This window comes from Staurois parvus, unplaced genomic scaffold, assembly GCF_062004578.1.
Source record: "Staurois parvus isolate SC_StPar_1 unplaced genomic scaffold, SC_StPar_1.0 ptg000327l, whole genome shotgun sequence".
NCBI lineage: Eukaryota > Metazoa > Chordata > Amphibia > Anura > Ranidae > Staurois > Staurois parvus.
The window spans coordinates 851672-876393 of record NW_028318123.1 but is presented as its reverse complement, the minus strand read 5'-3'; the positions used below and the strand labels follow the sequence as shown (position 1 = coordinate 876393).

The 24722-nt window shown below is 37.9% G+C and overlaps 1 protein-coding gene across 3 annotated transcripts in view; it reads right to left on the bottom strand.

Moving 5' to 3' along the window:
- Positions 1-24722, bottom strand: part of NLGN4X (neuroligin 4 X-linked) — a 419494-nt gene that overhangs the window by 21006 nt on the left and 373766 nt on the right. For all 3 annotated transcript variants that reach the window (XM_089683877.1, XM_089683880.1, XM_089683878.1), the window contains one exon: positions 10282-11071. In XM_089683877.1, the coding sequence (XP_089540003.1) occupies positions 10282-11071 (790 nt within the window). The remainder of the gene's footprint in view (positions 1-10281; positions 11072-24722) is intronic.

The following is a 24722-nucleotide window of genomic DNA, read 5'->3' as shown; positions in this document are numbered from 1 at the left end:
GCCATTACTAGTATATATTAAAAAAAAATTCCAGTATCTATACCACCATTTGTAGACACTATAACTTTCACGTAAACCAATTAATTTACATGTATTGGGATTTTTTTTTAACAAAGACATGTAGCAGAATACATTTTGGCCTAAATTTATGACAAAATGTTATTTTTTAATTTTTTTACTGTACATGTTTAATAGCAAAAAGTCAAAAACATTGTTTTTTTTCTCAAAATTGTCGGTCTTTTTTTGTTTATAGCACAAAAAATAAAAAATGCAGAGACAATCAAATACCACCAAAAGAAAGCTCTATTTGTAGGAAAAAAGAACATACATTTTATTTGGGTGCAGCATTGCATGACCGCACAATTGTCAGTTAAAGTAATGCAGTGCCGTATTGCAAACAATTGCTTGGTCAGGAAGGGAAGTTAATCCTCTGGAGGGCGTGTGGTTAAAAAAATACATATTCAATCATAGCCACATATGCCTTAAAAAACATATATGTATATGCACTCAGTGCAAAGTCAGTTCCCACCAGGGGCGGACTGACCATTTGGAAACTCGGGCACTGCCCGAGGGCCCGGGGTCAGTAGGGGGCCCCATAAGATGCCCCTGGTACCTTTTTCATAGGCTTTTTTGAGTTTGGGCAAGGACACAGAGGCCCCATGATCCCCTATTGGCCGGGGGCCCCATGTGTTGTCAGTCCACCCCTGGTTCCCACATTTATACTAGAAAAATGAATCCCCCCCAACTTTCAAAGAGCAGTGTCTGCTGAGGTTTCATGTGGGTTAATTTAATAAATACCAACAGATTGTGAATGAGGTGAATATTTGTGACCTTCATCATTCAATCATGTGCTAGCAAAAATACAGGTTTTTTTTTCCTTGCACACGATTGGGTATTTTTCACAAAGTGAATTTTCAATGTATTTACTAAGATAAAGGAAAATTCTCTTGCAAAATATTAATGTGTGAATCAGCTCTTAATCTCTCCTTACTATTAGCACACACTCATCTTTCTTTGCTCTTCTACTACTCTGTTCAGCCACTAGGAGTAAGACAAGCCCCTTTGTAATCGATGAGTTGATCAAGTCATAGCTTAGAATGAACAATGGATTAATATCATGTAACAACACAGTGCTTTTTGATAGGTTCAATGTTATCACATGAAGTGAGTCACATGTTCCACCATTCCCAAAATTATTGAGTATTTTCTTGACTCCTGAAAACTAATGGAGATTGGGATAATGAAGGATAAGAGAGTATGTGCTGCTTGGGAGAAGATAATAAACTCCTGTTAATAGTTGAACTTGTCCCAGGAGGTGGCACTACCTAAGGAGACCATAAGTAATTCAGGCCTTTTAACATGTAATTTTATCTATTAAATGCGCTAATTGTTGCTATACTTTGAAAGAGTAAATTATATTTACACTCAGCTCTTGACTATCAAAGTGCATGCAGAATGAATTAGCAAGTAAAATAAGAGTGTTTACGTTTTCAATTTAATGTAAAACAAGATAATGTCTTGCTTGTTTATTAAGAATATTTTCACTGGTTATTGAACTTTATAGAAAATGAGAGACATGTTTAATAGTTTCCTTTTCCAGCCATGTAATTTAGAACATCACTAAAACCTTTTACATAATACTGCAGTCTACACACTGCACTGCAGAAAGGCTGTAGTTTGGAATGCTAAATCCTGTCATTAAAACCTTCATTGAAAATATTTACTGTTCCCTACTGCAGCATTGAGTGTATCTTTATTTTAATTCAATGCAAAAGAAAAAAGCCCTGCAAGGTTAAAGGAAAATATTATCCAGGCAGAAATGCAAAAATATGCTTGAGAAAAATTATGCAGGATGAAAGCTGTTGTCCTGGGATGGTTTTGGTTAATGGTCTTGGTGTTCTTCCATAAAATATCAGCATAAAAGTTTCTGTGTTTATTGATCAAGTATACGTCTTGCATTAATTATATTTACCCTATACAGCTTACAGCAGTAATTTTGCTAACGCTGATAGCTTGCACAATCAATAAATGTAAATTAGCTGGTTTACACTCAATGTAGAATAATTGCAGCATGTACGCTTATAGCACAAACTACATGGTAAAAATGGATCAGGGTATGAAGCTGAAAATAGGGAGTATTGACATCAAACCTCAGTAAGAACTGAAATACTGTGGGGGGAATTTATGAAGCTCTTTTTGTATTTAATTTGTTAATGCATTGCTTCTTTTATTTTAAATGCAAGTTGGGGACAGATATATGCGTACACATTTTGCATAATAAATTAGCCACTATGAAAACTAGCATTGTGAACTCCTCACTAAAACCCTATGAAATGTGCGTGTTTAAAAAACAGTAAGAAATGCATCTGTCTAAAAATAACACATACAACACAACATAATAAAATACAAAAAACACAAAATAGACAGCTCTACACACTGTGTAATGTAAAACAAAGAATACCGATGCTAAAAATGACCACAATCTTGGTATATATATATACTGTACATACATATAAATAAAAAGTATTAAAAATATGATGTCAAATTGTCCAATAACATCTGTGCTAGGATCCAAACAGTTTCTGTGAAATATCACCACCATCCATAATTGAAAAGCAAGTCACTGTAAAGATAATATCCCATGCCACTGGTAGGTCAATGCACTCAATTTGGTAAATGATGGCCAAACAATATTAAGGATTACCTTCCAGATGATCAGCAGATAAATCTCCTAATTCAGCAGAAACACTTAGTCTCACAGGGAAGAAACAAAAATCAGTTTCAGTTGTGAAATTCTGTTAAAATTTATGGTAGTTTAAAAGCAGATAAAAAGGCCACTCACATGGTAACAGTCCAAAAAAGCACTATGTATACGGCATATGTTAAATCTCTTAGCCAGAGCATGAAACTTGCCCTTCCCTTATGCTTACTGAGGATTATGATGACATGATTAGTCTCTACCCTACGCATTTCATCATCAAGGTGAACTCTGGGCTCCAGATGTAATTACCTTGTTGACAAAATATGTAGTTTGGAAACTGATTACATTTATTTTGTTACAGCGTATGGCAGCATGCACCTTGATCATAATAAGGGATGGAACTCTGTGTGAGTTTCATGCTCTGGCTGGGAGATTTCACATTTGCTTTTATTATCCTTGGTTGCACTGTTAATATGTGAGTGACCTTTCTATCCACTTTTAAACAGCAGTACATTTTAACAGAATTTTCACATTTGAAGTGCTTTTCGGAAGTTTTTTGTCCACTGGTGATTGATACTAAGCCCATATTGACCTATTAGAAGCATTGGGAGAAGGGGGGGGGGGTGTTAGTCTTCCAGTGGTCTGATTTCCAGTTATGGAGGCTAGTGGATAAAACATGACCAGCGTTACCCAGTCCTGAGCCCCTGTCAGGTGATGTGATGCAACGCATAGGCTGAAGCCACGTGACATCATCACTGGAGTTCCTGAAAGTGACCAGAGTTTACAAGGGAAAACACTGTATAGGCTGATTTTAATATTACCAAGTAGAATAAAAAGTGAATGTCTGTGTGCACTAAGGATTTAGTGCACGGAAAATTGTCAGTGTAAACTGTTGATTGCTTAATAAATGACTTTTATTTTATGGAAAGTACTATGAGAATGTTTATGTTTTACTCTGAATGTTAATACCTGGGAGGAGGATAGGAGGCACAGAGGATAGAAGAATGGATGGTGCTGTTTAAGCCCCATAAGGGGAAGGCTTTCTGTGACCCTATAACATCTACTGTAGGTCATTAAAACCAGGAGGGAGCGCAAGTATTGTGGAAAGGTAATTACAAGGTGAAGGTTATATGAATGTGGAGTTTGGGCAATATCACAGAGAGATGTTTAATTTCCATGACATGGGATAATTGAAGTGGCTGTTTTTTTGGACTTACACTTTTTAAGTTTTTAGATTGTGCAGAAGATTGTTATGGTGGATAGACATTTAAACACAGTATTTCAATATTGTTTTACAGAGGGGGATATATGCACTTATTTGTGTTTAAAGTTACACCTTTCTAGAGTGCCAAGGCTGTGCAGATGATGCTTGCCCTAAATTTTTTAAATAAACATATGCTCTACCCATGCAAGGCAAAACAGAAGGTTTGCCGTACTTCCTTCCTCTATAGTAGCACACACCCACCTCTCATCGATCACACTTTATTCCAATTGTCCACCAAGAGCAAATAAACCTACCCTGTTCTTGCAGGAGAATGTATAAATGGCTTCTTGTTCTTCTATATAACAGTTGTGCTGCTTGATGATAATCCTAGTGCTGTCATATGGGAGCAGGGAAAAACCCTATAAAAACTCCACAGTTTTTTAATGATATTATTCGCAAAGTACCCTTTAGTATTCATTACCCTATCTGAAAGCCAAACTGAACCTTTAGTTTAAATAAGTTAAACATATTACACGTGCATCAAAACACAGGGTGTTCAATATCTTAAGTTTGTTTTCTCTCTAAAGCAGCCACAGTCTGCTTGGCGCCAACCATTCTTCAGTTTTTGCGGAGGTTAGCCAGCTGCTTATGGGAACCATGATATATGAAAAGTTCATTTCTATACTGCGAAATATCTGAAAATTTGGGATCCTTGGATATCCTATAATGACCATTTCCATCTGGATCGCTCCTTACTCTCCATTTTATGGATTGGATGGCCCACTCTTATGCTGAGCCATAGCCTGAATCACGTGGGAACCCCCTGTTCCCCCCTTCCTTCCATAGCAAACCCTTCTTTCCTACTTCCTTCCATGTATTTTCTTTTTTGTTTCCTCATTGCTCTCTGAGGCCTTCAGACGGAGGCTTTCCATTCTTTCTCTCTTCTCATCTCACTCAGAGTTTTCATTTCAGCTCCACCCACTTTCCTTCTTTTCACCTAGTTGAGGCCATTATCCCCTTTCACTGCCCATGTTTACCCTTTTCCAATTTTAGGGAACTTTTGGGATTTTGTACAGTTGGCTACACTATTGTATGTACCATTCTCTTCACCTGATGACAATGTTCCCATATGTTCACCTTGGATTTTGTTTTTCTTTCACTAATGTTGCGTTCTTATGAACATTTAGAATTGCACATTTTTATTGTAATGTGAAAATTAATACAAATCTTTGTAAAATAAAGCAGCCACAGCCTGAGAAGGGAAGCCTATCACTTGCCAGCAGCTACAGAGTTGGGCCATAGCTTTCTTTGGGGAAACAGTACTCTCATTGCAAATGTCTGACATATCCTTTGCACTGAGACAACCATTTCACGGGTTCTACTCTGATATCATGGAAGCATGCAAAACACATTGACCATTTTGTAGTGTGAATAGAGCCAAAATGCTAATTGGTTTGGTGACTTATGGATCATCAATTTTGAATTTATTATATGCCCCACATCTACCTCAGTAATAGTGTATGTTTTAAGCTAGTAAAATACTGTACACAAATAAAACAAATGTTGTACTTTTGTAAAATTATCTGGTCTTATGTATATGTTCTAAAGTTATGTATTATAAATATCCTGTATATACTTTTGAATTGTTTTGAAAATGGAGGAGTACAGCACCTATAGTAGCAATATCAGTACTTCTTATATAATATTGTAAAAATATAACTTGTTGGAGAGATAGTAACTGAAAAAAAGAAAAAACTGTTGTATTTCTTCTATATCTCAATACTAAAATTGTAATGAATACTTCGACTAATAATACTAGTCATTTTTAAAGGAAGTAAAATATATCAAAACAGAACACATTTCTTAAATAATAATAGTAATAATAATAATAATAATAATAATAATAATGTGCTATATCGCTTATACTTACATACTGATTATATTATTTTCAAGTTTTCTTAAGTGTATCTTTAGGAAGTATAAATTCCTTTTCTTAAGGTAAACCCGTACTGAGACAAATATATGGGCTGCTAATTCATTCTGAGGCAAAACAAACATGCAACAAGGACTTTAACCTACTTTCTGCATGCTTGTTCCATAACAGTGCCTCAGAAAGTATTGAACCCATAGAAAGCCTAGTAACTAGTATTGACAGCAGGTGACCAGCAAGAGCAGCCTTCATAATGATCTTATGACATGTGTACTGAATATGATTAAAAAAAAAAATCAACTGAAATTACCTATATTAACTACTCCCCTATACAGGCCAATTCTGAGATTTCTCTCCTACATGCAAATATCATCCTTTTTTTTGTTAGAAAATTGATTAGAACCCCTAAATATTATAATATTTTTTTAGATGCCCCTAGAGAATAAAATGGTGTTTTTCCCTGATTTATTTATGTCACATTGGTATTTGTGCAGCGATTTTTCAAACACAAATCTTTTGGTAAAAATACAATTTACTGAATTTTAATGCACACAAGCACAATATATTACCCAGTTGTTTGGTAATATATAAAAAAGATGTTATACTGAGTAAGTAGATACCTAACATTTGCTTTAAAACTGCATACGCCCATAGAATGGTGCAAAACTATGATAGCTACAAATCTTTATAGGTGACATTTTAAAAGCCTTTACAGGTTACCAGTTTACAGTTCCTCAGAAGATCTGGTTCTAGAATTATTGCTTTCATTATAATGTTTGTGGCTATAACTCACATGTATGGTGCAAACACTGTTTTAATATATGCATGTGCAACCTAGATATGTGTGTTAGCCTTTGCACGCGAGCATGGGGGGATGGAGTTTTTAAAATGTTTTTAAATAATTTTTTATTTAATTGTTTTTTTAAATAATTTTTACACTGTCTCTTTATTAATTTATTTTGTACACATCCCTTGTGATAACAATAAGCAATGAGAGGTACTCTTTACTGAGAGATCTGGGGTCTATTAGACCCCTGGTCTCTCCTCTGCCCTTAAAAGCATCTGATCACACCAAGATTGGTATGATGATAAACTTTCCCAAGTCAAAAATGTCTGTGTTTACAATTGGCAAAATCGGAAGTAACAAAATACTTGGATACGTGGATCTTTCTATTTTTGCATATGTGGATGATTTGTATCGTATGCTTATCACTTGAATATATTTGTTTGTCCAGAATTTTCTTGTATACTATGTATCTGCTATTATAATGAATGTGTATTGTTTCACAGATATTATTATTTGCAGTTTAGACACACAGTTCACTAGAGTTTTAATAGGAGGCACCATTCTTGTGTTAGTAGGGTAGTGCTAAACTCTTTTTATGCAAGATACTCATCGATTACAGTTTCTGATACCAATAGAGATGATTGGGGACATTCCAGGTCCCCATTCAGCTCTAGGGTAAGCCGATGATAGTGCCATCTTCAGTCTCGGGTTCCTTGATCAGATGAGAGAGCCCAGGAAGGCACCAGAGAGCAGTAAGAGGGGGGCACACCTCCAGCCGCTTGTAAAAACAAGCCAGAGGCTAATCAGCTCCTAGGACTGCTTTTAGATTGCAGATCATCAATGGCTTGAAAAAAAACTGGGATGATGCCTGTAGCTGAAGGCATCATCCTGGTATCTCCACTCCAAGTCCAGGACATCATATGACATCCTACAGATGGGATGAGGTTAAAAAACACATCAACATTATTAGTAGATCCTAGAATTTAGATAGCTAAATGTATAGAGAAATCTTCACTCTTTTTATGTCAAGCTCATCCCCACTCATTTCTGGACCACACCTAATATGATGGATTTTCTCACTAGCCAAGAGGGAGGCTCATCAACAAAGAGCTGCAGTCTAAGGGAACACCTAGACTGGAATATACTGTATCTTCAGTTGCCTTTATCTCTGGAGCTACTGATTATGTTGACTGAATGTGACCTCCTAGACATCCATTCATATTATGCTCAGGTTGGCAACGTATATGGAAAGATTAGTTTAAGGCATACCTAAACCCAAAATAAAAAATGTAATACGTTGAAGTTTGCCAGTCCAATAATGTAGTGGCTGCATTAGCTTCCTAGTTTTTCAATTTTTACTGGTATTCCTGCCAAGGAAGGCACTTCCTGCCCTATAGCAGGTACAATCTCTCCTCCACTGATTCTATGTTTGCACCATGGCTGGACTTTAACCAAATCCAGTAGTTACATGTGGGGTGATGGCATTAGTAGTTTACTGAACGAATATAACATTGTTTTATGCTTTCAGTTCAGCACATAGGAAGTGAAAAAGACAATGCTTTTTTTGTCAGGTTCAACAAGAATTGTCTCCACATGCTGAATATATTCTTAGCCTGAAAAAATACTAACACAGCCACCACCACATAAGGACTAGCAAGCTGCAACATATCTAATTTTTGTTATTGCATTTAATTATCCATGAAGCCTGAAAAACAGAGGGGTTGATGTACTAAAACTGGAGATTGCAGCATCTGGTGCAGCTGTGCATGGTAGCCAATCAGATTCTAACTTCAGCTTGTTCAGTTAACCACTTGCCCTGCAGATGATTTACCCCTTCCTGACCAGGCCATTTTTTGGGATACGGTGCTGCGTTATTTTAACTGACAATTGCGTGGTCATGCCAAATTGCACGCAAATGAAATTCACATCCTTTTTTTTCCCCACAAAAGGAGCTTTCTTTTGGTGGTATTTGATTGCCTGTGCGTTTTAAATTTGTTGCGCTTTAAACAAAAAAAGACCGACAATTTTGAGAAAAAACAATATTTTTGACTTTTTGCTATTAAATATGTCCATTAAAAAAATCAAAAAAATCAAATTTAGGCCAAAATGTATTTTGCTACGTGTCTTTGCTAAAAAAAAAATCTTAATATGTGTAAATTAATTGGTTTACGTGAACGTTATAGCATCTACAAATGGTGGTATATATACTGGAATGGAATTTTTTTTTTATACTAGTAATGGCGGCGATAAGCAACTTATAGCAGGACTGCTGTGGGCATTCTGACACTGGGGGGGAACTAACTAACTGTCACTGACATCCCCAGTGACACTAATACAGCGATCAGTGATAATAAAAAGCACTGACACTGTACTAATGGCACTGGGCAGGAAGAGGTTAACATCTGGGACGATCAAAGGTTTAACTGTGTGCTGTTTTACTGTGTGCTGTGTGTGTCTTTCCCTGTGTCAGCACTTTGCTTTGCATTGCTCTGCTATGCAGAGCAATATAAAACAATGTGCAGGAGCTGACAGGGGAGAGATCTGTATTGTTTACATACAGGTCTATCCCCCTTCAGTGATACTTGGCGATTGTCGAGTGCCGGCGGGGAATCACCGGTCGAGACCCGGTGATCGAAAGCTGAGGCCACCAATGGTGGCACAGGTAGGGCACGCGCACCCCCTACCCGGAAATGCAAAATCACAGATATATACGTGATTTTGCGCAGCCCTACTGCTTTGTAACAGTATTTCTGCTAAAGAGCGGCGGGAAAGCAGTAAAGCATTGACAATAAAACCAGGAAGCTGAAAGGTTTATATGCAGAGCTGCACCAGATTTTGCACTCTCCTGTTTTAGTTAATCAGCCCCAGTATATACAGTAAATTATGCACACATTTTAGCATGTGTAAATTATAAAACATTGTTTTGATATTTGAACTCTTAATGATGCACTATTGCAGGACCTCGATAAAAATAAAGTTAAAAAGGTTGTAATAAAATTATAAAAGTATAGCCAATAAAAATAAATTATACTCCTAGTGAGAGAAACTGTCATTGATGAGCTAAAGGCATTTTTAAAATTCTGGCACATCTTGTTTCAGATAAATCATGGCAAGTTGTTTTTTTGTTCTATTACCTTCCTCTAACTCATATTTGCACAAATATGTATATTTGTACAGCCCCAATGTGCACTGGGTGCTCTATTTCATAATAAGAGCTTTTTAAGGATACAATCTGAATTCAACACTCTAAAGGTGAGTGGGTGATTTAGCCGTATATACTCCACATATAACTTAAATATTAGTTAAACATGGAGCCACCCTATAACGTCTGTCAGAAGATAGTGGCAATTTGCCAACTGAATTTTTTTATACAGTTAGAGGAGTGTGCCTTTTGATAGAAAGAAAGCTACATTTAATTAAATTATTTTTTTTAAGATCAAATACAGTATTTATAAAATTCAGAATTTCATATTTTTACCATTTAAAAAAAGACTGATCCTACTTAACATCTTTGAAACCATGCAATATTTTTTACCTATGTATTGAAAAGCTTCCAGTACGTTGTTTCCTAAAATAGAACTCTGTCCTGATTTCTGCACAAATAGCAAAGAACTCTACAACAAATATCATTATAGCATAAAAGAAAAAGGACTACATACCCAGTTTTGGCAAAGTTAGTCCAATATGTCATAACCACTGCACTGAGCATGACATCATTCTTTGAGAAATTGCAATTGAAGAGTTCAGTGGGTCCAATCATGGGAATACCGAAAACATAAGGAACTTCATCACCATGGGCAGAATCAGCCCAGCTTGGTTTCATTTCACTTTGGCAATGGTGATAAAATGCATAGAAATAGGTTGGAGAGCCATATCGAGCATGTAAATCAGCTGTTGCAACGGCAGGTGCCACCCACTGGTGATCTGTGAAAAGTGCAACCAAAGTTTTCCTTCTTGTTTCTGGATTCTCTTTATCTGCCCAGTCAGTATACATAAATTTAATTGTCTCTCGGAGTGTATCTTTCCCTTCTGGGTAACCATACAGGTTGTCTACAAAGTTAGAGACTGAAAAGTCAAAATCGCTTAGTGAAACACCATCTTCATTATCTACTATGCCATCCACAAATTTCAAGCCTTCTCCTTGATTAACTCCAAGCATAATATCATAGTTAAGGAACTCCCCTTGTTCCATGAGTATCTGTGGGTCATCTGGAATGACATCACCATCAATGACTGGTCCAAAGGCAATGTGGTATGTGGCTGGTGTGATGGACTGCTGAATGAGTTCTTTGTGGTTCTTCTCCCGAAGACATTCAACCAAGTCAATAGTATCCAGCATGTCACAACCCACTTTATCTGCCAAAATCCTCGTATATTTGGCAGGCTGGTAGTTCACTGCCCAGCTGGATAAGGCTGTTCCACTTTGTATGATTGCTTTTTGGAACAAACCTGCAGGTGCAAAATTTATAAATGCAAATGAAAAACTTAAAAATCATACAACAATGCAGCTTTTACCAAGCAAATAATCCATACATTGTTTCTGTGTTTTCTAAATCCTTGTCCTTAACACAATAACATTTATCAACAGAAGTGTGATTTCTTATTTAGTACATTCTACTTTTATTTCAGGAATAAAATTTAGCTGAACTGAAATTTTATTTAAACATGTCTTAATATTTATTCAAAAAGGCAGATAGAAACACAAATAAAATGCAAGTAGCTGAATACACATTTAAAAAATAATATCTCCTTAACTATTTAAAAACTTATATTCTGATCAAGTGAAAAGAAGAAAAATAAAGATAAGTGTAAATAAGAATAATACCTTATTTAGGCTTATGCAGTCTTGGGTATAATTAATTAAAGTGATTGTATGGCCAAAACATTTTTTGTTTTGAATGGAGCAAAAATGGGGTTAAAACTTGTCAGTTTATGCCTTACAGTCTATATTCTGTTGGGGAAATGTCCCTTCACTTCCTATCCTAGATATGCAACATAAATTGACTTCAGAATAGATGTTTCCATTGGAATATTGGTGACAAAATTTGACACAGGTTCTATTTCTTTACCACTCCATCCAAAACTAAAAAAGTGTTGGCCTACATATACTTTAGAAGTCTCCCAACATTTTTTGATGACTCTATTGGAAAGATTTCCTCTGACTCTCTGTTCTGATGACCACCTGGGAAATACATTAGAGGAAAATAAACACAAACTGCAATTAATCCCTTTTATTTTAGAAAGAGAAGAACATATATATGTATATATATATATATTCTCACTTTCAATGCATGTGTTTGGTGATTTGATTTAATACTGGGTTCATGTCTGGTTTCGGGCTTTTCTGTTTATCTGTATCTTTGGTGTAGCAGGCTTCTCTGCACTGCTTCCCTTTTTACTGCATATTGAACTGTCCACTATTTTCTCCTTTGCACTTTATCAGGTCATCACAGGTTTGTAGTAATGATGGGAGGGGTCTTTTAGAGTATATAGGTTGTTTTGTTTCACTTCACTGTTGTGATGAGGAAGACAAGATTCTGCCTCATCTAAACATCGAAATAAAACTTAATCAATATGTGTTCAAAATAAAACGTCATCACTGTGCATTCAACTTTCATGCCCCATTAGTGCTGTTTTACCTTTTGGATTATATGTAATATAATGTATAATACAGTAGTATCCAGTGATCACACAGACTAATGAAAACTTAACAGAGGTTATAACCCTGCTTTAATCTAAACTACTTCCTTAATATAAAGCTAAAAAATAAAAATGTGGGTAGAGTTACACTTTAGCCAAAGTATTTTTATCATGATGTCCATATTAAAACAACTAGTCCAGCACACCACAATGCAAAGTTACCTTTACAGTGAAACATCTTCCATACAATAGCATGTGATTAATGCCACTCCTTACTCTCAGTGGACTCTGATAATCCATTAAAACAGTGCATACTAGACTATGCTGCATCATGACAATCTGCCTTTTAATGCTCATTTTGTTTCCATAGTGATGTTAGCGTAGAAGCTGGCTGCTGTGTCTGTATATTTTGTATCAGATTTGTAAGAAAAACAATAAGGCCAGCATTTCCCCATTTATTACCTAGCATAGAGTGGAGTATGTGACATTTACTGCTCATTTACTGCACATTCACAGATGAGTAACTTATCATATTTAAAAATGGACTGCATGTTACAGCAATGCTACTTATGGTACCTCATCACGCTTTGCTAGTGCACTACAATGTACATATCTGATAGAACACCAAAATGCACATATGAAAACCATCTGCATATTGCGATAGCCTCCTGTTAAAAAATGGTGACAGGTGTATTAAAACCTGCATTTTGGTGCAAGGGTAGCCCATTCAAAACAAATGAGCTGCCATTCTACAATGCAAAATGCACTGTGGTAAATCACCACAATAGTCTGAATGAATCCTTATACAAAATTATATGTTTATAGAATTTAAAGCATATTCTACAGTGAGAAGTGAAATGTACTTTAGTGAGGCTCAGCAATAAACAGAAAAAGTCTGAATGATTTGGTTGGTTAACACATATGAAGAAACACTAAATAAAAGCTTAGTAAAGCAGAGTAGCAGCTCTCCTGTGGATTGTATCCAAATTAGACAGAGAACTATAGGCAAAAGGCCACAAGATGGTGCTATATAAATCAAAGTCCCACAATCAATCAGGTCGTAACAAACAGATGAGCTTGTAATCCAATAACGGGAATAGTTGATTAAGCCAGGGATAAAATATATACTATATTGCCAAAAGTATTGGGACGCCTGCCTTTACACGCACATGAACTTTAATGGCATCCCAGTTTTAGTCTGTAGGGTTCAATACTGAGTTTGCCCACCCTTTGCAGCTATGACAGCTTCAATTATTCTAGGAAGGCTGTTCAAAAGGTTTAGGAATGTGTCTACAGGAATGTTTGACCTATCAGTCTCACTTTCTCACAGTCTCCACTCTAATTAATCCCAAAGGTGTTCTATCGGGTTGAGGTCAGGACTCTTTGCAGGCCAGTCAAGTTCCTCCACCCCAAACTCACTCATCTATTTCTTTATGGACATTGCCTTGTGCACTGGTGTGCAGTCATGCTGGAACAGGAAGGGACCATCCCCAAACTGTTCCCACAAAGTTGGGAGCATGAAATTGTCCAAAATGTCTTGGTATGCTGATGCCTTAAGAGTTCCTTTCACTGGAACTAAGGGGCCAAGCTCAACCCCTGAATAACAAAACCCCACACCATAATCCCCCCTTCACCAAACTTTTTACTTAGCACAATGGAGTCAGGCAAGTATCATTCTCCTGGCAAGCTCCAAGCCCAGACATGTCCATTGGATTACCAGACAGAGAAGCCTGATTCGTCACTCCTTGGAACACATCTCCACTGCTCTAGAGTCCAGTGGTGGAGAGCTTTACATCACTGCATCCAATGCTTTGCATTGCACTTGGTGATGTAAGGCTTGGATACAGCTGCTTGGACTTGGAAACCCATTCCATGATGCTCTCTATGCATTGTTGTTTTGCTAATCTGAAAGCTACATGAAGTTTGGAGGTCTTTAGCTATTGACTCTGCAGACAGTTGGTGACTTCTGTGCACTGTGCACTTCAGCATGCACTGACCTGCTCTGCCATTTTACATGGCCTACCACTTCATGGCTGACTTGCTGTTGTTCCCAGTTGCTTCCACTTTGTTATAATACCATTGACAGTTGACTGTGGAATATTGAGTAACAAGGAAATTTCAAGGGTGGACTTATTGCACAGGTGGCAACCTATCACAGTGCAACACTTCACTTCACTGAGCTGCTGAGAACAACCTATTCTTTCACAAATGTTTGTAGAAGCAGTCTGCATGCCTAGGTACTTGATTTTACACACCTGTGGCATGGAAGTGATTGGAACACCTACATCCAATGATTTGGAGGGTTGTCCCAATACTTTTGGCAATATAGTGTACATTATGTATCAACTTTTAAGATAAAAGGATGTTACCAAATAACTCCTCAACTGTGCTGGTAGCAGGGATAAAAAAGTTGTTGCATAATGTCATCCATAAGTATAGATGTGTTCACTGAAAAGGCAGGAAGAATTTTCCAAAAATGGTATTACTGAGGTTAAGCGTAAAATGGACTACAGTATCCTATGACATAGGAGTTGTCAGCGGTGTGTTATGGATTTGCAAACCGTAAGTGAAATCCATGCACACTGGAAGTGACCTCAGAGAAACCGCAGGAATACCACAGCTAGACCAGGGAGCGAGGCTTGGTTCACACACATCCTGGGCACGTACATTCACTTCCAGCACACAAATCCAGCACACACCACTGACAGCTCCTACCAGATGAGAAATGGGGTCAGTAAACTGGCTACACAATTGCAAATTATATTGTTTTGATCCATTTTATCTGACTTTTTTACTTATGTGCCTCTTGCTCTCTTATCACCTTTTCTTTATCATAAGTTAGGCTAGCCATACACATGCAGATTTCTCCCATCTATGATAAAAATCTTCCTTGCTGACTATTGTACTCTGACTCTTATGGCAGAATACCAAATCAAAGACCACATCTGATTGGTTGCAGTCACTCTTGGCCAAGAACTTTCCATATGATTTTTTGGATTTTCAAATCAGAGGTTGTCAAGCTAGGAGTGCCAGCAGGATCAACCACAGCTCGCATTTTGATTCAGCAATGATCAGCTGAAATTAGTATGGCTAGAATTACCACAATTATACCTTCTCTGTTCTAAGCTGTTTTGTATTTATTCTCTGATATTTTCTCTGCCATGCCCTGCTGTGACCTTGCAGATTATTTGCACCTTGTTCCTTTCCACCCTCACTGGCCATTCATCTTTTAGAATCACATATTGTCCCTCCAAGTGTTACCTCTTGTAGCTCTTTTCTCTTACAATTTGTCATTTTATAGCCAACAGTTTTAGACACGCTTTCTTGCATCTCAGAGTAAGGACCAATACGTTATAATAATGTGCAGCCAATCAAAAAACCCTTGGATATAGAATACAATGAGAATGCCAAACAACTACCCAACAGTTTGAGGTTTTTAATGATAAAAAAGATTCATAGCAGAAAAAAAACAATGGGGGAAATTCAACAAAGCTGTTGTGCCACATTTTTGGTTCTGACAGGTAGTCATGCACCACATTCAGCTAGTTCTAAAATGCAGAACTTTTACATTGTGCTGCACCAAATGTGCCACTTTACATTGTGTCGCATTTAATGCACTAAAATGTAAAAGTAGAACTAATTAAGACCAACTCTCTATTGGCATTAAGAGAAAACTGTTTCAGAGAAATTTTGAGAAAGTGTCCCGAGTGCATTCTAAAAGTGGCCCAGCATAAGCCAAATTCAAGTAGGTTCTAGATGGATCGGGCACAATCTCGAGCATTCTCCACCACTTTTAGAATGCATAACAGATGCTTTAGCAAAATCTGTCTGCACCAGTCTTTATAAATTCCAGGGAATGTTTTTTCAGGAGCCAAACACACTTCCATTTTATCAGGCCTTAAGAACATTGATTTTGCTTAACGGGACTTTGGTGAGCAGATACCAAATGCAGTCCTTTGTGGCAATCACTAACACTGGCTCACCTTGCCAGCCTAAAACTGTTCCAAGCAGTACATCTCAGTGCAGATTCATTTGGTATCTGCTTGCCTGAGTACATTTAGGCACAGTCAAAATTCTTAAGCCCTGAGTAAGGGGGAGTTTGTTTGGCCTCTGAAGAGCATTTCCTTTTTTCTGCAACGAGTCAATTTTAATATTGAAAACTCTTGGATGTTAGTTTGGTGTTCTCATTAGAATGAATGTATGTGGATTCTCAACCCTGGGTCCTTTCCCTGTTCCTGAAGGGAGTCCATGTTTGGGGAGTGATGCAGAACCAGGAGCTAGTGTCCCTAATGAACATTTCACTGATTGTTGGAAAATCTAAATTAGTGCACCATTTGTACTGAATTAGTACACCATATTTAATCAGAAAATTCGGACACTATACTGTATTGGGCTCGCTATGAAATGTGAGGCTCTAAAAACACTTTAAGGTGGCACTTTTCAGAAAACATGGCATATACTATACAATATATATATATATATATATATATATATATTAGAGATGGACCATCACACATGCTTGTAGGGCTATTGTAGGGGTGCAAACCATGAAAAATAGTGCGAAGGCAGTAGGTGCAGTGGGACTTAAAGCAGGAGGAATTTTCTGACTTATTTTACTCAATGTCAATGTTTCAGTAGGGCACAACCCGCCTTTAAGAAAACTGGTGGGCCTGTATCCCACAGAAACAGGGGTAGAGCAGACATCAGTGACTGACAGTTACCAGCTCTCTGCTGACAGAGCACTGAGAACTGAGCAATCAGCGGTCTTTGCTTGCTCAGTTCTCAGTTTTATTGCCGGTGGGGGACAGATGCAGCATTGGATCAATTCTGCATTCACCTAGGTAAGTATGGATTCTAAAAAAAAAAAAAAACTATGCTTTTCTTTTAAGTAATGTCACATAAGAGCTTTTCTAGCAAATTATTTTCTTATAGAAATTCCATATAGAGATGACAATTTCTGCATGCTATTATTGTGAATTTCATCAGTAAAAGTTCTGACCCCTTCACATGAGTAGTGTTTTCTGGAAGCAGATTATGTCATCTGTCAGGGCAGCAGGCGTGAAATCACTGGCAGAAAAGTCTCTCATGTGGCACTGACCTGACATCCTGTTTTGTGTAGTTTCATGCTTTAACAGGCCGAAGCAACCACATTTAAATGTTCTTATATAAAACTGTAGTCATAAATTACTATGGCAACAGTGCATGTATGTATATGTATTATAATAATGTAATTTGATCTCCGTTCTCCTCCAGAAAATCCTTTGTATTCTCCTAAGCTTCCATGTGGGCCTTTTAAAAATCAATCAGAGAACACCTGCTATGACTATGCTGTGGGAATTATCTTTATCAGACAGAGGCAGCTGATTTTGTAAGTAAGACTGCAAGATATTGAAGTTTTTTTGACTAGCACAATATTTAAAAATCAGAATCTTTGAAGAACAAAAAAGACAGCAGCAAATAGATTTGACTACATTTAATTTCTTACATCGTCAACATGCATCATGCATGCAGCTGGTAAAAACAAACATAATAGTATCTGTTTATTATAGCAGGCCATCTTGAGCATCACACCGTCTGCTCAAAACAGGATGAGTAAGCATCATTCATGCATAAGAGATCAAACAAAGAGGCAACAAAGCAACAGGAGGAGGTAAAATTGGTCTGTCTAAAATGTTGTTGGAATATTATCAAGCAACAATAAAGCTGCAGCAAAGACAGGTTTTCTATAATGCCTTCATCCTACGCTATGTACTAGTAGGCTTCTTAAATAAACAGCACATGGAGAAATGTACAAAGTACAGTAACCTATCAGCACCAAAAAGGCACAATTTGTAGGCAGAAACCCCCCCCCCCCCCAACTCTTATAAAACTGCCAAAACTATCCTAAAGTTTTTAAGCAAAGGGATACACTTACGTTTAAAACCATTTATTGTCATAGTTTTCCATATTCGCAGTGGATATGACCCCACTGCTGGCTGGGGCTGCTGGCAAATGACAGCTTCTTTTTAAAAAAAACAGCGAACAGACCCAAGGGTCTACTATGCATTTAGGTGGACCTTTTAAGTGGTATGTGTGCTGTTTTTTTTTATTTTAAGAAACCAGAAATGAGATCATTTGTCAGCAATTTAAACTGTATCTTTTTTTTCTTTGTAACAGTTATTTTTGCTGTAGCACATGCTAAGAAAGAATTACAAAAAACATTGCAGAGTCCCCATAAAACGGCTGACCCTTCACATATGATACTGATTTTAAGGGGGACCTCACACAAAAAATGTATGGATCCACCTAGAAAATACATACCTGACTCTTAATGAGAGCATGCAGTCTGGCTGGCCAGGAAAGGGGGAAGTGCGCCCCTCTTCTGAACAATGCCAGGCCACATGCCCCTGGCAAAGCAGCTTTCACCATGCTCATGAGGACAAAGGTCTCTTCCCCACCATCCTGGCTGGTGGATGTGGAGGTTTGCAGGCAGGGGGCTGAAAGCCCCTTTTAACAACAAGAGGGCACCGCTCTCTAAGTGAATATGTATAGAGTACATGGTACCCCTATTAATTCACAAAACAATATAACCAAGAAATAAAAAACCCAAATGTGTGACAAGTCCTTTTTAAACCCCCCCAAAAAGTTCCATATATGGTCAGTAACATTTCCCTAGAGACCTTTGTAATTTACTTGACTTGTCAACTGAATGCATAGGTTTAATCTCGGTGGCTGTGTTTTTTCTTTTACTTTTGGTGGGTCACCATTGGGCATTCTTACTGATGTGGATCTGTATCACTGGATGATGTGTTTGATAATGGGGTTATGAGTAACATTTTTAATAAAGTACTTGTCAAATGTTTGGGTATCTTAATTTCTAAGTTACTTTTTTTTTTTGGGAAAGAGTAGGGAGACTATTTACCTCATACTCATTTACATAGGGGGAGTCAATATCCAAGTGCCCCAATATTGTTAAACAGTGCTTCCAGATTATGATAAGCCCCCCACCCGCTGACCCCCACAACCATCAGACATGGTTGTGGGGAAGGGCCTCTTGTCCTCATTAACATGAAAACAAAGCACTTTGCCATGGGGCTCTCCCATGTTGGGGGCATATGGCCTAATATGGTTCAGGAGGGTAGGGGTATACACCCTTTCCTAGCAAGCCAGGCAGCATGTTTGAATTAAGGGTCTGGTATAGGGGGATATTTGTTTTGTGTCTGAGGTCCCCCTTAAAGTGTTACTAAACCCACAACAGTAAAATCAGTCTTTACTGTTGAACCTAAGTGGTTAATCCTCCACGTTGTGTAAAAAGGATGTTTGATCTTGTCTTCTCTGATCTTCGCCTTCTTCCAGTGTCTCCTAAATATCTCCTGATAGAACGGAGGCTTGAAGGGGAGGCAAGCTGCACATGCTCAGTTTGGTGTGTATTGCTAGAGAGTTTTTTAATTTTCCTGGGGGAGTGCAAAAGGTCAGGGGTTCTGCATCCTCCTAGAGCAGAAAGAAAACTCCTCCTACAAGCTGTAACCAGTGCTTTGCTGGACACTGATAGAAGTCACAATACTGCTCTAACTGGTATTAAGCAGTTTATATTTATTGAAATAATTGTATTTTCACGTTCTGAGTACTGTGGAAGACCAGATATAGTGAATGCAGAGTCCTGGGTTTAGTAACACTTTAAATCCTGTATTAGATCCAAAGAGTCTGGTAAAGATTTCCATAGGAAACTCACACTTTTTGTTTTGCATGGGGTACAATCTCCCACATTTGTGAAACAGGTAAATGTTTGGGTGTTTGTCTAAATGCCTGATCATCCAAAGTTCATACTAAACCTTGAGCTCATCCCTAATAGAGGGGTGCATTCAATGTGAGAGATACAATGTGAAGTTGTTTAGTTTAGTTGTTTAAGGATCTGGGTCATCCAAAAGCCCTTCTATTTATGCCCTAAGCATGCTAACCATAGATCAAAGGCTATGGAATGAATTATGGTTTTATAAAAAAATTCTTCTCTATCAACTTATGCAGGACTGAAATATTTTGAACCTGCAGGATTCCCTTTAAACCCATGCCTGTATGTCTTATGAGTACTATAAGAGTGATACCACCCAAAATTAAAACAAAGCACAGATAATATGCAACTCTTTCTTTTGAACAGGAATTTTTTGACCCTTTTTATACAGTCAAAAAAATTATTTGAAAAATATTAATAAATTACATTTTAGTTTTTAATAAAAACAATTTTATGGCATCTTTTTTCTTTGGTTCAGCATTAACCTTTTACAGTGGTCGGGCAGGAGCAGCACCGATGCAGGTGGGCAGTCCCGTACCCCCACATCTGCTGCTTATGTGTGCTTCCTGGGTAAGAGAACTCTCACTGTGAGATTACATGGTACCATGTGATCACTGTAGCCAATCAGCTTTCGCATGGACAGTAGTAAACAATGGGGTAAATTTTCTAAAACGAGTACACAGAATCTAGTACAGTTATACATAGGTTCCAATTAGCTTCTAAGTTCAGCTTGTTTAATTAAGCTTTAACAATAAAAACCTAGTAGCTGATTGGTTACTATGCACAGCTGCACCTGGTTGTGCACCAGTTTTAGTCATATTGTCCCTGATCATTGCCACACCAGTGACATTGCCCCCAATTACCGCCACACAATTCATATTGTCCCTGAACACTGCCACACCAGTTACAGTGTCCATGATCACCACCACACTGGCCCAAGTGTCCCTGACCACCGCCACACCAGTTACAGTGCAACTGATCACCGTCACCATGTTGTCCTTCACTGCTGCCTGCTTCCTATATTAATCCTGGCCTGTTTATTGACCACATTTTTACTTGCTGCTTGGACCGATCCTTTGCCTGTTTGCTTACCATGTCAGAACTGACCCATCTGCATAGCCTACTGTACTTCCTGGCCAGTGCACACAGCATTCCTGGAGGCAACAATGTAACAGTAGGTTGAGCTTGCTTGGCTTATAGGAAATGGGACTACTATAGGTGATGCTACACTAGGCTATATTCATTAATTCCTCGTACAGAAGCGACCTTTACAGTACATTCGTTTTGACACAATTGGTTGATATGCATGATACACAAGATACAATATCTGGTAAATAATCAGTCCAGAAAGTAAAAAGGTTTCACTCATGTGCAAGTTGTTATTTAAGTATGCCCATGCTATGTGTGAGAAATACACTATATTGCCAAAATTTTTGGAACGCCTGCTTTTACATGCACATGAACTTAAATGGCATCCCAGTCTTAGTCCATAAGGTTCAATATTGAGTTAGCCCACCCTTTGCAGCTTTAACAGCTTCAACTCTTCTGGGAAGGCTGTCCACAAGGCTTAGGAGTGTGTCTATAGGAATGAGAAGGCCTGGCTCGCAGTCTACATTCTAATTCATCCCAATGATGTTCTACCCGGTTGAAGCCAGAACTCTGTGCAGGTCAGTCAAGTTCCACCACTTCAAATTCACTCATCCATGTCTTTATGGACCTTGCTATGTGCACTGGTGCGCAGTCATGTTAGAACAGGAAGGGGCCATCCCCAAACTGTTCCCACAAAGTTGGGAGCATGACATTATCCAGAATGTCTTGGTATGCAGACACCTTAAGAGTTAATTTCACTGGAACTAAGGGGCCAAGCCCAATCTCTGAAAAACAACCCTATACCATAATCCCCCCTCCACCAAACCTTACACTTGACACAATGCAGTCAGGCAAATACCATTCTCCTGGCAACCACCAAACCCAGACACGCCCATCAGATTGCCAGTCATAGAAGAATGATTTGTCACTCCAGAGAACATGTCTCCACTGCTCTAGAGTCTAGTGGCAGTGCTATATACCAAGGCTTGGATGCAGCTGCTTGGCCATGGAAACCCATTTCATGAAGCTATCTACGCCCTGATGTTGTGCTAATCTGAAGGCCACATGAAGTCTAGAGGACTTTAGCTATCGACTCTGCAGACAGTTGGCGACTTCTGTGTCCTTCAGTATGTGCTCTTCTGCATGTGCTGATCCTGTTCTGTCATTTTACATGCCCTACCACTTCATGGCTGAATTGCTGTTGTTCCCAGTTATTTGCACTTTGTTACAATACCACTAACAGTTGACCGTGGAATATTTAGTAGCAAGGAAATTTTACTGATGGACTTATTGCACAGGTGACAATCTATCACGGTGCCACACTTGAATTCATTGAGCTCCTGAGAGCGACCCATTCTTTCACAAATGTTTGTAAAAACAGTCTGCATGCCTAGGTGTTTGATTTTATACACCTGTTTCTAATGTTTTGGAGGGGTTTCCTAATACTTTTGGCAATATAGTGTATATATATATATATATATATATATATATATATATATGGAAAAATCTCCATTTAATCAATAGCAAATCTGTTCCTGGTGACCACGGATTGACCAAATCTTGCAATGCAACAGATTCAAGCATCCTTTTTATCATCTGGGCATAACATAAGTTAAGTTGAGATAGACAACAAGGACTTCCTGGCAATATAGTTTTTTATTATCAAGGCATCAACTTTACTCTTCCCTAATAGAAAAAGCCACTACCCCTTGTAGTTGACCAAGCGTTTGAGGAAATTGAGATGTGCTTACCTCTCATTCCTCCGTATTGGTGTCTTTCTGTCAATGGCCTTTTTTCTATTAGAAATATCTATATATTAAATAATATGCAGTATATTGTGTATTTTATTATTTGTAAATCTGTATACAATTTAATAGCTTTAGATGAGCCAATATAGTTGAAATGCCCAAATAAGTCTTTATAAAATTCATGTATAAGAAAAGCTACTCATCAGGTCATAAGTTAATGAAATAGAACAACATACATAAAATATAGTACTACGATTAATGAGCACAGAAATAGCTTGCAAGGAAAGTAAGATCTTTGCAGTCTGTACAGGAATCTTTTTACCTAATTATTATTTTTTTTAATTAACAACATTGGTATGATAACAACATTAGACCTTTTTACTGTTTTTTAGTAGTAAGTGCTTATCTGAATAAGTAAAGCTGATTATTTCTTGTCTATTAAGCATGCTTCTGAATATGAACTATTGGATTCATTAGTTAGGTTACGAAAACCACAGAGAATAGGTAAAATAATGTGAGGACTAGTAATGAATGAGTCTTTCCAAAACCACTCTGGCAATGTTTCAGAGAAAGTAGAGGTGACTATTAGTCTTAATGGGTGGTTATATATAATTCACTTGTCCCTAAAACAGACTCCCTCGGGGCTCATATCACTGTGCTCCCTATGCAAGGAAATGATCTCACACAATTTATCAGCTACCAGTCAATCATCCTACTTAACATGGATCTCAAACTTTTCTCAGAGATCCTTACTAACAGACTTCTTCCCCACCTAGCTTGAATAAACAGATCCGGTGGGCTTTATTCCCCAACATGAGGCACGAGACAATACTACCAGGGTGACTGACCTCATTAATTTGGCCAGGATAAAAGCTTCTCTGCTTATGTTTTTTCTACTGATGCGAAGAAGGTCTTTGACCATGCTGATTGGTAATTTCTGCAATACAGACTTTTGTATTGAGGATTGAGTGCCCATATGCTGTCCTGAGTTTCATCGAATTATTCTTCCCTACAGGTTGTGGTGCAAATTAACGAAACGACAACGAAAGACATTCTCCATACTTTGAGTTGTCCAAGGACACTAGACAAGGCTGTCCCCTATCATCCTTGATCTTTGTGTTGACATTGGAACCATTACTGTGTTCTATCAGGCAAACCTAGACATCACAGGGCTACACAACAGGTCTGGTCATCATAAAGTTATGGCATACGTGGACAATCTCCCCTTTGTAATCTTAAATCCTGAGGTGACCCTGCAAAACGTGATGTCTCATTTCCATCAATATGGCATTTTATCAAGCTTTCAGATAAATTACACTAAATGTGAAGCCACAACATCAGCAATGGACACGGCTGTTAGGGTGAGACAATCTTTCCTCTTTCCTTGGGCCTCCCATATTGTTAAGTACTTGGGAGTCCAGATAACCCCTAAACTGGACCAGCTTTTTGAGGCCAACTTTCACCCCTTATAATCTAAAATATGCTTGTACATACAAAAAAAGGGCTTTAAATCTTTAGTTTGGGATATTATACCTGATCCAGACACTCTGTATAGTGATCCCTACTTCATTTTTGTAAGGTTTGTACTCACTACTTCTTAAATTCATATGGGGGGACAAACAACTGCGTATACATATCACCCTCTTCACCCTCACTTCATAGAAGAGGGACAATGTCCTACCTGATATCCTACTATACTACGTGGCCCTACATCTAGCACGAGTGGTAAGCTGATGCACTTAAGCCACATTAAAACCCTACTTTGGGATCATTCTCTCCTTATCTTGTATCCCCTGGCTCCTGTCAGTATGATTGCAATCTCTCAAAACACCCAATCATTGGATCAAAGTGGTAT